The sequence below is a fragment of the Lonchura striata genome, chromosome 17 (genome assembly GCF_050655825.1).
Source record: "Lonchura striata isolate lonStrDom1 chromosome 17, ASM5065582v1, whole genome shotgun sequence".
NCBI lineage: Eukaryota > Metazoa > Chordata > Aves > Passeriformes > Estrildidae > Lonchura > Lonchura striata.
In genome coordinates, this window is record NC_140719.1 from 12,422,651 (window position 1) to 12,435,022 (window position 12,372).

Genomic DNA, 12,372 nt, shown 5'->3' on the forward strand with positions numbered 1-12,372 from the left:
CATCTCACAGAAAGCAAATTCCAGCCCCGTAGCTCAGGAAAATCTGCTCTCCTGGTTGACTGCCTAATTTACACCCCCAGGACTTGCAGGTCTCAGTGCAGCTGTAGGACCAGTGTTGCCATCCCCACTGACCTGACTGCAGCCATGCCAGGGTCCTGAACTCTCCAGGAAACTCTTGGATCTCCCTGGGAGCGAGGATTTCCCCAAAGGAGCTTCATTTCACCCTTCTGAAAAGTGAGAAAAGGTCACAAGTGAGCTGCTGGGTGTTGTGTTTGCCTGAAACCTGGGGTTAAAGGTGATGGAGGGATCACCCCCAGGCAAACCTCCTGGAGCTGACTCAGTTATTTTCCCCTTCAGCAGTCTTTGCCTTGCTGTTCCTCAGCTTTCTCTCAGTGGAACTCCACTAGGCCCTGTGGATAAATAAAAACCCACATCCAAGAGCTGCCTGTGCCCTGGCTGGGGTTGGGAGTGTTAATTTTATATATTTGGTATCAAAGTTGCTGCTGCCACCACAGAGCAGTGCTAAGGGAATGGCTTCAGCAGTGCTGCCAGCACCACGCTGGGCCTAATTGCACCAGGGATGATACACATGTGGGGCTTATTATTATTATTTTTTTTTTATTCTAAAGATACTCAATTTGTAATGTAAGAGGTTTCAAACACTGGTATTTCTTTGCTAATTAAATTATTCAGCTGGAGACAGAATATCTTCAAAGAAGGATTTTTTTTTTCCCCAGAATGGGTATCTGGAGTTGCAAGGCTGTATTATTGTACATGAAAAATATTTCCCTATTAGCCTTTTATTTCAGGGCACACATTTAACTGACACTTCCCGTGCTGACAGCTCACCCAGCTTCAAAGCACAACTTCTGTGAGGATTGCAGAGTGTGAGGCTGGGCAGGATGAAGCTGTGGCCCAGCTGACACGAGCCCCGGGGAAGTTTTCCCTCTTTTTGGAGAGCCTGAAGCAGAAATCCACACTGGGACTTGCACACTGTGTTTTGGGGTTTTTCAGTAGGGTAAGATGCACTTCCAAGCTGTGAGCAGATTCTGGGAACCTGGTTTCTTCTCTAATTCCTCTGTTCCCTCTATCAACACAGCTGGGAGAGCTGAGCAGCTCAGCCAGAGCTGGGGATTAACCCTGGGCCCCTCAAGGCAGAAATCAAAGCTCTTCTCCATGTCCCTGGGACATTGGGCTAATCCAGGCTGCCCTAAGGATGCTGCAGGGAGCCTTGCAGTGGTCCAGCCAAGACAAACCAGAGCAGTGCTGTGTTCTCCTTTCACCCAAGGCTGCAGAACAGAAACGCATCCCGACCTCTGAGAAATCTCAGAACTAAAAAGAAACCATCATCTCCCTGCTGTCCCACGGAGGCTGGAGCTCCCACAAGGCTGACCACCTCAATCCACCCCTCAAACAGCAGCGTTGCCATCACCCAACCCTTCCCTGCCCCGCCAGGGCTCTGCTGGGCACACCAAGCCCCTCTCCCCTCAGTGCTCCCCACTGCCAAAGCCAACTCTCCCCTGCTGACAGCTCCATCCTGTTTGTGGTGTCTTTGGCACTTGCCCCTGCAGCACTTCCAGCCCCCCGTGGCTGTCCAGCCCCCACGGCTCCGGCACAGCCGAGCCAACAGCAACACGGGAGAGAGGCAGAGCCTGCCCTGGAGCCAGCCTGGCCCAGCAGCACCACGGCCTCGGGGTGTGCTCACACCCCACACCAGGCAAACCCACAAGTTCACCCCACAAAGCTCCAGCTCAGGAGATGCCGAGCGTTCAGCAGCTGCCCCAGACTGGGGGACCAACGCCACAATGGCTCAGCTGTGAAAAACACAACTCTGGGGTCAGCAGCAAACTGACAGACTCAACAGCACCAGGGATTCCTCTGACCAAGCAAGCCCCAGCATTTGTGTCACTTACTCCTCAGAGTGCCAGAAATTAAAGAAGGGAAAGGCCAGGGGTTTGTTAGCTTTGTGTTTTATGTGGCTGCAACACGATCAGTCCCGGGGATCATCTTTCCTCTGCCCAGGCAGGTGAGGTGGAAGCCACAGGCTGCAGGTACTGGGCAGTAACTGGATCCTGCAGACCCGGATACAGCCACTGCCAGGAGAAAGTGCCCAGAGAGCCCCTGCTGCAGGGACAGCTCCTAGCACCATGCAGGTAAGTGCTGCAGCCTCTTACAGCTTTCACAGGATTGGGGTTGGAAGGGACCTTAAAGATCATCTCATTCCACCTCCTGCCCATGGGCAGGGACACCTTCCACTTTCCCATGTTGCTCCAAGTCCCATCCAACTTGGCCTTTCCCTCTGGATTCTTACCCTGACAGCTTCCATAGGGCGCTGTCAGGGAAGTAGCAAAAGTTCTCCTTCAAGGACATATTAAAGGGGCATCTCAGGCCTTCATTAACAGGTTAAAAGTAGTCAAAAATTATTCATAGCAAGTCATTCTTCAGTGTTTCCACACACGGATGCACAGAGAGAAGCTTTCAACATGATAACGTCCTTCTCAGTTTGGGATCTCACAGTGCCTCAAGTAGATTTATTAAGTTTCCAGGAGAAAAAATGCCTCACACTGATAATACAAAGACCACGGTCTAAAAGCTGTAATTGCTTTGCATGGATATAGTGTAAAATGAGGGAAAGCCTTTTGGGTTGAGAGGCAAGAAAATTCAGTGTCCATGTTCCTGTTCCCCAGCTGACACTCTGCAGGCTCCGCACGCACCAGTGGTGCTTCATCCTCTTCAATGTCCTGCTTTTCCACGGGCTGCTTTTTGGGGCAGATTTACTGGAGCAATACTTCCTGCAGTCCCTGCCTCTCTCTTACACCGATGCAAAGGCTCTGGAGATCAGGGACAGGGCCAGGAAGCTGGATCTGGATCCTCTGAAGGCCAACCTCTCTTACACCAGCAGCAGTGCAGTGACTTGCTCCAACCAAGAGATATTTCTGCTCATTGTTGTCTGCAGCAGCCCAGAAAACAGGACAAGGCGCAACGCGATCAGGCAGACCTGGGGCAATGCCACAGGCTCCAGGGGTTACAGTGTCCTGACTCTGTTTGCTGTAGGAAAGGCAGCTTCAGCAAGCACCCAGCTGGAGATCAACGAGGAGGCCCAAAAGCACCGAGACATCATCGAAGGCAGTTTCATCGATTCCCCCCAGACGCAGACACAGAAGATGCTGATGAGCGTGGAGTGGACGGTGGCTTTCTGTCCCCGTGCCAGGTACATCCTTCACGCAGCCCAGGACATGTTTGTGGGTGTTCCCAGCCTGGCTGGGTACCTGCTGGGCTTAACCCAGCAGGAGGACATCTACCTTGGCAGGGTGGTGCATCAGGCAGTGCCTGACAGGGACCCCCAGAGCCCTGGCTTTGTCCCCACCCAGCAATACCCCGAGGAGTTCTACCCAGATTTCTGCCACGGCAGCGCTTTCCTCATGTCCCAGGACGTGGCTCGCAAGGTTTACGTGGCTGCCAGGGAGGTGCCACTGGCACTGCCCCCCGCTGCCTTTGTAGGAATCTGTGCTAAAAGAGCTGGCATCACTGCCAGGCACAGCTCCCGCTTCGCCGGGGAGAAGCACATCAGCTACAACCCGTGCTGCTATAAATTCATTTTCACCTCTTCTGACATGAGAGAGGATGAGCTATTTAAAGACTGGAAGGAAACGAGTGATGGGGAGGATTGCTCCTTACTGGAAACCTACTACAGCCTGGTGTCCTGCAAGGTTCTGACCTACATTGATAGATTCAAACAGTTCAACTTGGATAGGATAAAAAATGAGCTCCTTCATTTTGTCAATTAATGGTTAACTTCTGCAAGAAGAGGCTGGATTTTCTTTCATCAGCTGTGTTATCCTGTTAACATTCTGTACAAAGGATGCCCTCCCCAAGTTTGCTCTTTTCCCTTCAGCAGCAAATGAATTCTCACTGTTACAGTGTGACAGAGCAGAACTGGATGTCCTCTGCCTCTCTAAGTACCTACAAGTGCATCCATGGAGGTAAAAAAGAGTATTCCAACAGACTAGTCTATATCCAAGGTTTTTCAGACTTCTGAGTCTTCGAAACTCCTTCTTCATGTGAGTGAGGCATCACCTACTTCCAAAGAATTCTGTAACAAAGGGGAAGCTTTCCATGCACAAAAGGAGCTGCTTCTGAGCAGGCTGGTTCACAGAGAAACAGAGCAGCTCCAGCAGGAACAGACACTGAGCCATCATGGAAACTCCTCAGTTAATGCTGTTTGTTAACATCCATCAAATGACAAGGTTTGGTTTGGGCTTTTTTTTTGTTTCTAAACCAAATGTTCAGCATGTTACCTCAATCCTCCAGCATTTCGTGGTTTTCCTCAATTATCTCCACCTGTTACTTTAAGGGGGGGATGACAAAAACAACACACTTCAAAATTGTCATTTATATCAGATACAGCAGCAGCATGTAATCCATATGGCAATGTACAGAATGGGCAGGGAACTGCATCTGAGTAATAAGGGGAAAGTGATCAATTAATCAATCAACACTGAGCTCAAAGCTCAACAAAATAAAGCATATGTGTATACATAAAAAAATCCCCTTGTTTGGCATCTCTGCACATTCTAAAATATTGTCTTTGGCAAATGTACCATGCAAAGCAGATGCTAAATACTCAGCACACAGAGTAGCCTTCAAAAGCACCAGCTGAAAACACACATGGAAGAGGCTCATGAATTGCAGAACAGGTTTATATATTGATTTCTTTTACTGACATTTCAGCATATGGCTCATACAGAGCCACCAGCACACAAAGCCACCTAAAATAACAGAGCTGAACTGCCCAGAACTAGTGCAAGCTAAGGACTTCTACACTCATTTATTTCCTTTTTAGTGCTTTCGTGTGTTTGCTGAATGCAGGACTCATGAAGCTCCTGTGCTCTCTCAGTCACAAGACACTGCAGTGCATTTCTCACTGGCAGATCTTTATTGGGCACATTCAGGATAAAAGCAGCAGCATTGGGATGCAGGATGACAACTCAGGGACATCTTGGGTTGTGAGCAACAAGGCACCTCACCTGCATTTAGACAGCTTAGCAAACATTGAGGGATCTCCCCCAGCTCCTCTGAGCCCTCATGGGCAGCACTTTTTGGCAGGCAATGCCAGCTGCACCTCCACCTACCACAGGCAAAAGCAGAGTTACTGCAGGACAGGATCCTCCTGCCTCCCCTGGCAGCACAGGGACACGGGGCCAGTACTCCCCAAGCTGCACCTGGCTGACACATCACTGAAAGAAGCCCCAGAGTAGTAATTTCATGTTTTATTCTGCTCCCCCTCAATAAAAAGAATACAAGGCTTTGACAGAAAGTACCCTGTGGTCTCTGTTTATGAGCAAAGACACATCACACGTCATGGAGTGCCCAGCCACTCCTGATTCTCTCCCACAGCTTTGACATCTTCAAAAGAAAATTCCAACTTCCTAAGATGCCACATTTCCATACTCCCAGTTCATTCACTCCCTTCAACACAAGAGCTCCATGTTCTTACCCCTTTCAGTCTAACTCAGGTAACTGAAATACATTTCTTTAAATAACATTTTAAAAAATTGTATCTCTGTTTAAAAAAAAGTGTAAACAATTCAAGATTTGGTTCTGAAGCATCCTTGTAGTGCTGCAGCCACTAAACTGAGCTGCCACCCCACAGCCAACAAGGAACACAAAGCTCCCAGGTGGGTTTGATCCCTACAGAGTGCATTGATTTGTTTTCAAAAGGGCTAAAAACTTTTGTTTTTTAAATCCTCGGCAGAAAATGTAAACAATATTTAGGATTATTTATTCCAGCAAGACTCACATCCAGCAGGTTGAAAACAAAAGAATCTAGTCCATACTCCCTCATGTGGACAGTGTCACTTATTCAGCAACAGGATTCTGACAGAACAGAGTGTTCCATGCAAGTGCCAAATGTGGCAGGTAAAAAAGCTAATTAAAAAAGAATAGAAATTATGGCAGCATCTGAGGTTACAAACCTTGAGGTGTTTTGGTGTTTTTTTTTTTAACTGAACTGTAACCTACTGGGAAAACACAACATAAACTCCAAACACAGGAACAATTTAAACAAACACTGATAAATTCTGCCAAATAAAACACAGTCAGCAGCTGCTAAGTGCTCACCTGGGTTACCTGCCTCATGAAGCACACAGGGAACTTCTGCCATGACAATTTAGGGGGAAATATCAAATAACCTTGCATTTGCTCTCCTGACTCATTTCAAATAGAGTCAAAATATCTTCACATTCCTTTAAAGAGACAACCTCCAGTGCGGAGAGTTTTTCCACCTTGCACCTCAACACCTGTGCCAGGACTGTGCTCTGCAAGAGGGGGACCCCAGACCCAAGGACATTATTCTGCTCCTTCCACAGCTGTAGTAGAAACTGCCTTAACATAATAGGGGCCCTCGTGCAGGTAAGCCCTGAGCCTCAGGTAGTACTGATTGCCAAAGATCTCTGCAATGGTTTTGGAGTTCACCAGGGCCTTCACCAGTTCATATTTTGCATCCTTTGAAGCTTTGTCAGGCTCCACAGATCTGTCCACGATGTACTCCACAAACCCCGGGCTGTTCAGCATCAGCTTCTGGGCCCATGGCTGATTTGCAATGGCCTGAACAGGAAGACAAAAGATGTGAGAGGGAGGAAACATTTTAAAACCCTAAAAAAGCAGTTACACAGTAGGGTTTTTGGTACAGGGACAAGGAACAGGAAAAAATCAAATGAGATAAGAAACCACCACTCAAATCAAGCAGCAGGCTTTAACACTGGAGAACAAGTAGTGCTCAGTGCTTATCTTCAAAGTTTTGAGGGAATTATCACAGCAGTGCCTCTGGTATAGAAGCAGCACCTTAGGTAACTAAAATACATTTCTTTAAGTAACACTTTAACAATTGTATCACTGTTAAAAAAAAAGTGTAAACAATTCAATAATTGGTTCTGAAGTATCCTTGTGCCATTTCAAAGTGCAAACAATTTAAGATTTGGTTCTGAAGTATCCTTGTAGTGCTGCAGTCACTAAACTGAGCTGCCACCCCACAGCCAACAAGGAACATAAAGCTCCCAGGTGGGTTTGATCCTTGCCTTTCTTTCCCCTCTCCAATTTATTAGAAAATTAGCATTACAGACATGATGTGTCCGCTGCATTATTTAAATGGGGAAGCCAAGTAGGGCCTGAGGAAAAAGGCCTTTTTCTGACCACTTCTGGGCTTTAACAAGAAGCTGGTGGTATTCACTTCAAAGAAATAAATAATTCTGAGGCCGAATGGCAACACAAACCACTCCCTGATGCTTAAAACCAAAAGCACTCACAGTAAACACCCGTAAAGCTCCACAGTGGAGATCAGGGAATGGCTGAGTGCTGATGCTTCTGAACAGCTCCAGGGGCTGGCTGGACAAGGATGTGAACCAGGATTCAGTCATTCTTAAAAGGTCTTCTGTCTGCTGCTCTGGCTGTGTAAATCACAAAAATGAGAGTTTGATTAGGATTACAAAAAGCTTTCAGGTTTTTGGGATGTGTTCAAATGGTTTAATCACCCCTTTAGAGCTACACTCTTAACCCAGACCCCTGGATCCAAAGACCACAGGGACTGGAGCAGTTTGTCCCTATCCCTCTGAGCACAAGGATATGGACCTGCTTACCCTCATTCCCTCATCAATAAAGTCTTGATGTCATCTTTTATTAACATTTCAGAACACCTGGCACCTTACAAACAAACCCAGACATTTGAGCAAACCAATCAGGGAATTTGAAAACAGTAAATCAATGAGTCAGAACACTGAAAGCACCACTGCTGCCCAACCTAGAGGCTGCAAAATGTCCCCTCACAGCTCCTCAGGTGTGTGATGATTTCATTCTTGGAGATGCAAAGAGAAAACAAAGAGAAAAAGCCCAACTTACAGGCAAGTAAAGCAGGGATGAAATCGCATCCAAGCACCGAAGCCGTAACTCAGTGGGGGCATTCTTGGCCTGGTGGCCTATTTTGCTTAAGAGATTTTGAAATCTACTTCCTTTCAAAACAAAAACAAAGTTAATTCAGCCAGATCTCCACAGGAATGTAGTTACCCATCGGCTACTCTATGAATTTATTCATTAGATAAGTGAATACATTTTTAATTCCTTTCTGTATCACCCCAAACCAATTCACTCTTATATTATGAAGTATTAAAGAAAAGAAAGATACTAACTAGTTTTCTGTAAAACCTGTTTTCCTTCCACATTTGATCCCAGGATTCCCAGTGTGTCCACAGCCACTCCAATCATGGTTGGATCCTGACTTTCTGCCATTTCAAAGACTTTTTCCATAAAGACAGGGTAGCGCTCACAGATCTGCTGGGGACTGTCCACAACAGCCAGATTGCCAAAAAATTTAACAAATCCTGAGAAAACAAGACCAAAAAAAGCATTGAGTGGAAGAACAGCAACTTCAACACTGGCAAAATTAAAAGTACATTAATGTGAGATTGATTTGTTCCCTAAACATGTGTTATTAAGTCTGAATAGTGTTGGTAAAAAGCTCAAAATAAAGACAGAACTAAGCAACAGGCCAAATATTTTGACTGTTTCTTAATTCATGATGTTTGCACTCCTAAAAAAGGCTACAATAACACAAATTTTAAAGCTACAGCACAGCCTGCCCAGATCTTGCCAAGGAGCATCCTTGACGCGTCAGCATTTTTAAATATCCAGTATTTTACATATCTGACCTGACATTGAGAATTCCCCCTGAGCTTTCGACAGAGAGGCTTGGCAGTGCTGTCAGGTTAACCCACTAGCAAAGCAAGGAGGAATGCAGGGTGGCACCTGGCAGATAGAAGCTGGAGAAGGGATCTGACTCTGCCCCCAGGATGATGTTGGAGATTCTGTCGATGACTCCCTGCTGAGCCAGGTACTGCCGCCCCTGGGGGCTGTGGGCCAGCGAGGTCAGCATCTCTATGCACGTGGCTCTGCAACACACCAGGGCATTCTCCTTGATTTCAGCTGGGGCTAAAGCACTCAGTGATTAAGAAAAAGCAACCACGTCCATAAGACAAAATCCTAGCAAAAAAAACCCCAAATGATCCCAGCTGTTCAAGCTTCTCCGAGCTGGGAAAGAATTCAGTGTTTCTACTGCAGCCAAACATGATAATTATCACCCAGCTTGGTACTCAGATTAAGGAATGAATCTTGGACACTCAAGACAGTTTAAGGAGAGGCACATACAGTGTTTTCCTGAAGAGGGTTTTACAAGAAACACACACAAATACATTTATTAGAGTTTTCACAATGGTGGAAATGTCCTTGGCAAACTCACCAACATACCTGACCAGCACATCCTCTCCAGTCAGCTCCCCAATTAACTCAGGGATTAACCCACTGTTTGCACAGTAATTCAGGGACTCTGCTGACACTGATGAAATCTCCACAATTAACTAAATAAAAGCAAACAGGACAGTTTATAAAAACATTATAATGATTCACTGCATCAGCCAAATACATCTTCCAGTGGTAATTAACCTTACATGTAATAAATATGGAATTAATCAAATTTTTATCATTAACCCAAATGTCTGCCTGAAGCAACTTCATAAGGAGTTCCAAGTTTACAGCACATGCATTTGATCTCTATTCACAACCAGTTCTTCCTGTGCTATCCCCATTAAGCTCTAGAATGTTTAAACTGTGTTATTTCTCCTTTGCCAAACATCTCTAGACTGACGCTGGCATCTCTCCAAAACTCTCAGCAGCACTTCACATCCAAAAGTCAAGAGGCTACAGTTAACTATTTTACTTTTATTTTCAGAGAAACAAACACTTTCTGGTGTCTTAAGTGATTCTGTGTAGCCCTTCCAAAGCCTTTGGGCACTACAAGTTAGAAAATGAACAACAATTCACACTTTTACACCAACAAATGGGAAAGGGAAGTTATGACAGCATGAGAGCCCCCACTGCTGTAATCTTCCTACTCCTTTCTAGTTTTGCTAAAACACAGACACCAAGAAAAGTGGGTAAATCAGAGAGAAACAATAATTTAAAAGCCATGAAGGGCAGGCTGAGAGGCAGGAGCAGCAGAGCAGTACCCACCTCGTAGACCCGGTACCGAACAACGTCACTGGTGGCCATGACACGCCTCAGGTCACCCAGCAGGCTGCTCCCAAACAGAGCCTCCAAACCCTCCTGGCTCTGGGCTATCCTCGACAAAGATTTAATGGCCTGCAAGCAAAAACAGGAGCAAAACCACGCAGAGAAGAAAATCTGAGATTATCAGGTTCAGTTGCAGTGTTCTTTATTAGCTTAACTATAGCTATACGCTTAATTTTAATTATAATTCACTTTGCACTGATGAGAGCTCATTGTTATTGTCATGCAACCACCTCAGCTTGCAGAGGAATGGGACAATAAAGGCACCTTTACCTCTTTGGCCACTGCTATTTTCTCCCCACCAATGCACTTTATGATTTGCTGTAACAGCTCAGGGCTGTGCAGAATCTCTGGGACAGCAGCTGAGTCTTCAACAATCCTCCCAACCTGATCAAAGAGCCACAGAAAATAACATTTGAACAAATTATTTTCCACTGTAAGGATACTCAAGCACTGGAACAGCTGAACAGAAAGCCAGAGTCACAATATTTTGAGGTTTTTGGATCAAAACTCAACTGGACAACACCCAAGCAGCTGCTCTCAGATGAGCTTCAAGAAATCCACCCCAAACCACAACATCTCACAATCCTCTTCTTTTAAATTAATACAGCAAGTGTTGGACTCCCACAGCCTGTTTGGTGTCTCCACAATACTTTAAAATATCTGAATATCAAAATGTTGCTGCTTTTAATTCTTCCTTCACCTGCTGGCATGGAAAGCTTTAACCAGGGCACATGGCAGAATCTTTATTCACAACCTGCTTTTGTCAGGACACAGTTTTGGACATTGTTATTGACATATATACACACTGCAGGGTAATTATCCCAAATGGCACGAGTGCAGGAGACCATTCCTGCTTTTATCACAAACCAAGGCAGGAAAGTGCAGATGGGGACTAAGCCAGAGCTCACCACAGAGCTCTGTCCCCTCCTCCTGGAGCAAACCCTGTACCTGGGACATGGTGAGGATCTTCACAGAGTCGTCGGGGTGGAAAAGGCCCTTCTGCAGCTCTTCCCTGAGGTTCTGGATCACGTAAAGGGGGTCCAGGGCCTGCAGGAGCCTCTCCAGGATGGAAACACACGCGGACACCTGTTCCCTGGGCGGCACGGAGAGAAAACCGAGCCCTTGAGCAGAGGGACACCGCTGTGCCACCTCCCGCCCCGGGAAAGCGGCAGGACACCCCGCCCCGGGAGAACAGCAGCGGGGCCGCTCAGGCTCCGGAGCTCACCGGTCATTGACGGCGAGGAGGCCGAAGAGCGCCCTCAGGTGGTGCTCGCCGAGGCGGGAGCGGAGGGCGGCGAGCGGCACGGCCTGCAGGGCGACCCGCAGGGCCCGCAGCTCCTCCAGCGCCGGGTCCCGCCGCGCCGCCCGCTCCAGCAGCTCCGCCGCCGCCTCCGCCATCTTGGCCGCCGCCTCCGCCATCTCCCGCGGGTCTCGCGAGAACTCGCGTCGCCCGTAGCGACCGCCGGGCGGAGATATCGCGAGAACTCAGGTGGCCCATAGCAACCGCCGCGCCGTTGCTAAGGACGCCCTTTGCGTCCGCCAGGATGTAAACAAAATGTCCGCCCCGGCGGCTGCGCGCGGAGGGGGCGTGCCCCAGTAATGAGGGGCGTGCCCCCAGTAAAGAGGGGCGTGCCCCAGTAATGAGGGGCGTGGTCCCAGTACAGAGGGGGCGTGGTCCCAGTACAGAGGGGGCGTGGTCCCATCGCCATGGAGGCTCTCCATTCCCTGAGGGGGGGTGGAGGTCGGTGCACGGCGTCGCCGTTTTTTGGGGAAACTGCGATAAACGGCGTTTATTTGGGCTCGGGAAGGGAAAGCGCTGATCCCGGGGGAGCAGGAACAGCCGGTCCCACCCCGGTGTGTGCCCGGGGCAGCTCCCTGTGCCAGCTCCTCGTGTGTTCAGCTGGATTTTCTCACCTTTTGCAAACAAACTGATGTTGTCAGACATAACTCCTGTAACTTCGCGCTTCCAGCTCTGCCACAGATTACATCCCCCAAATAAATCTGCAATAGCCAGGCGGGTCCCGCAGGCTGGCAGGGAGGGAATTCTCCTGGCACGCTGTGGGAACAGACAGGGGGACAATAAAAGTTCCACGGGAGACAATAAAAAGTTCCACGGGGGACAATAAAGGTACAGCGTGAGACAAACAGCGCTCGGCTCCTCTGCCCCGGGAGGTTTTGGGCACAAACACCTCGCCAGGACTCAGCCCCTGCTCTGGTTTCTATCCAGAGAGCCGCAGCCAGACGAAATCTGAGGAA

The 12,372-nt window shown here is 47.9% G+C and overlaps 2 protein-coding genes across 3 annotated transcripts; one reads left to right on the top strand and one right to left on the bottom strand.

The window, feature by feature from the left end:
• The first annotated feature begins 2,147 nt into the window (after window positions 1-2,147).
• Window positions 2,148-4,511, top strand: B3GALT9 (beta-1,3-galactosyltransferase 9). The gene is made up of 2 exons (XM_031506348.3): window positions 2,148-2,153; window positions 2,688-4,511. The coding sequence occupies exons 1-2, from the start codon at window positions 2,148-2,150 to the stop codon at window positions 3,786-3,788; spliced, it is 1,107 nt and encodes a 368-aa protein (XP_031362208.1). The 3' UTR covers window positions 3,789-4,511.
• Window positions 4,512-5,255: 744 nt separating this feature from the next.
• Window positions 5,256-11,538, bottom strand: PSMD5 (proteasome 26S subunit, non-ATPase 5). Of its 2 annotated transcripts, none has more exons than XM_021543631.4 (10): window positions 11,342-11,538; window positions 11,065-11,209; window positions 10,387-10,500; window positions 10,057-10,185; window positions 9,295-9,404; window positions 8,797-8,939; window positions 8,181-8,372; window positions 7,894-8,003; window positions 7,305-7,445; window positions 5,256-6,606 (listed from the first exon to the last, which is right to left on the bottom strand). In XM_021543631.4, the coding sequence occupies exons 1-10, from the start codon at window positions 11,533-11,535 to the stop codon at window positions 6,349-6,351; spliced, it is 1,536 nt and encodes a 511-aa protein (XP_021399306.2). In that variant the 5' UTR covers window positions 11,536-11,538; the 3' UTR covers window positions 5,256-6,348. The 2 variants fall into 2 exon arrangements, with proteins under 2 accessions (XP_021399306.2, XP_085412427.1); XM_085556301.1 differs by having other exon boundaries at window positions 8,797-8,987.
• Window positions 11,539-12,372: the final 834 nt, after the last annotated feature.

Coding starts and splice junctions, on each gene's coding strand:
- PSMD5 (XM_085556301.1), bottom strand. CDS start 11,535: ATGGCGGAGGCGGCGGCCAAGATGGCGGAGGCGGCGGCGGAGCTGCTG. Junction 11,210..11,341: donor CTCCTCGCCGTCAATGACCG/GTGAGCTCCGGA, acceptor CGTGCCGCCCAG/GGAACAGGTGTCCGCGTGTG. Junction 9,405..10,056: donor TTCGGTACCGGGTCTACGAG/GTGGGTACTGCT, acceptor GCTTTTATTTAG/TTAATTGTGGAGATTTCATC.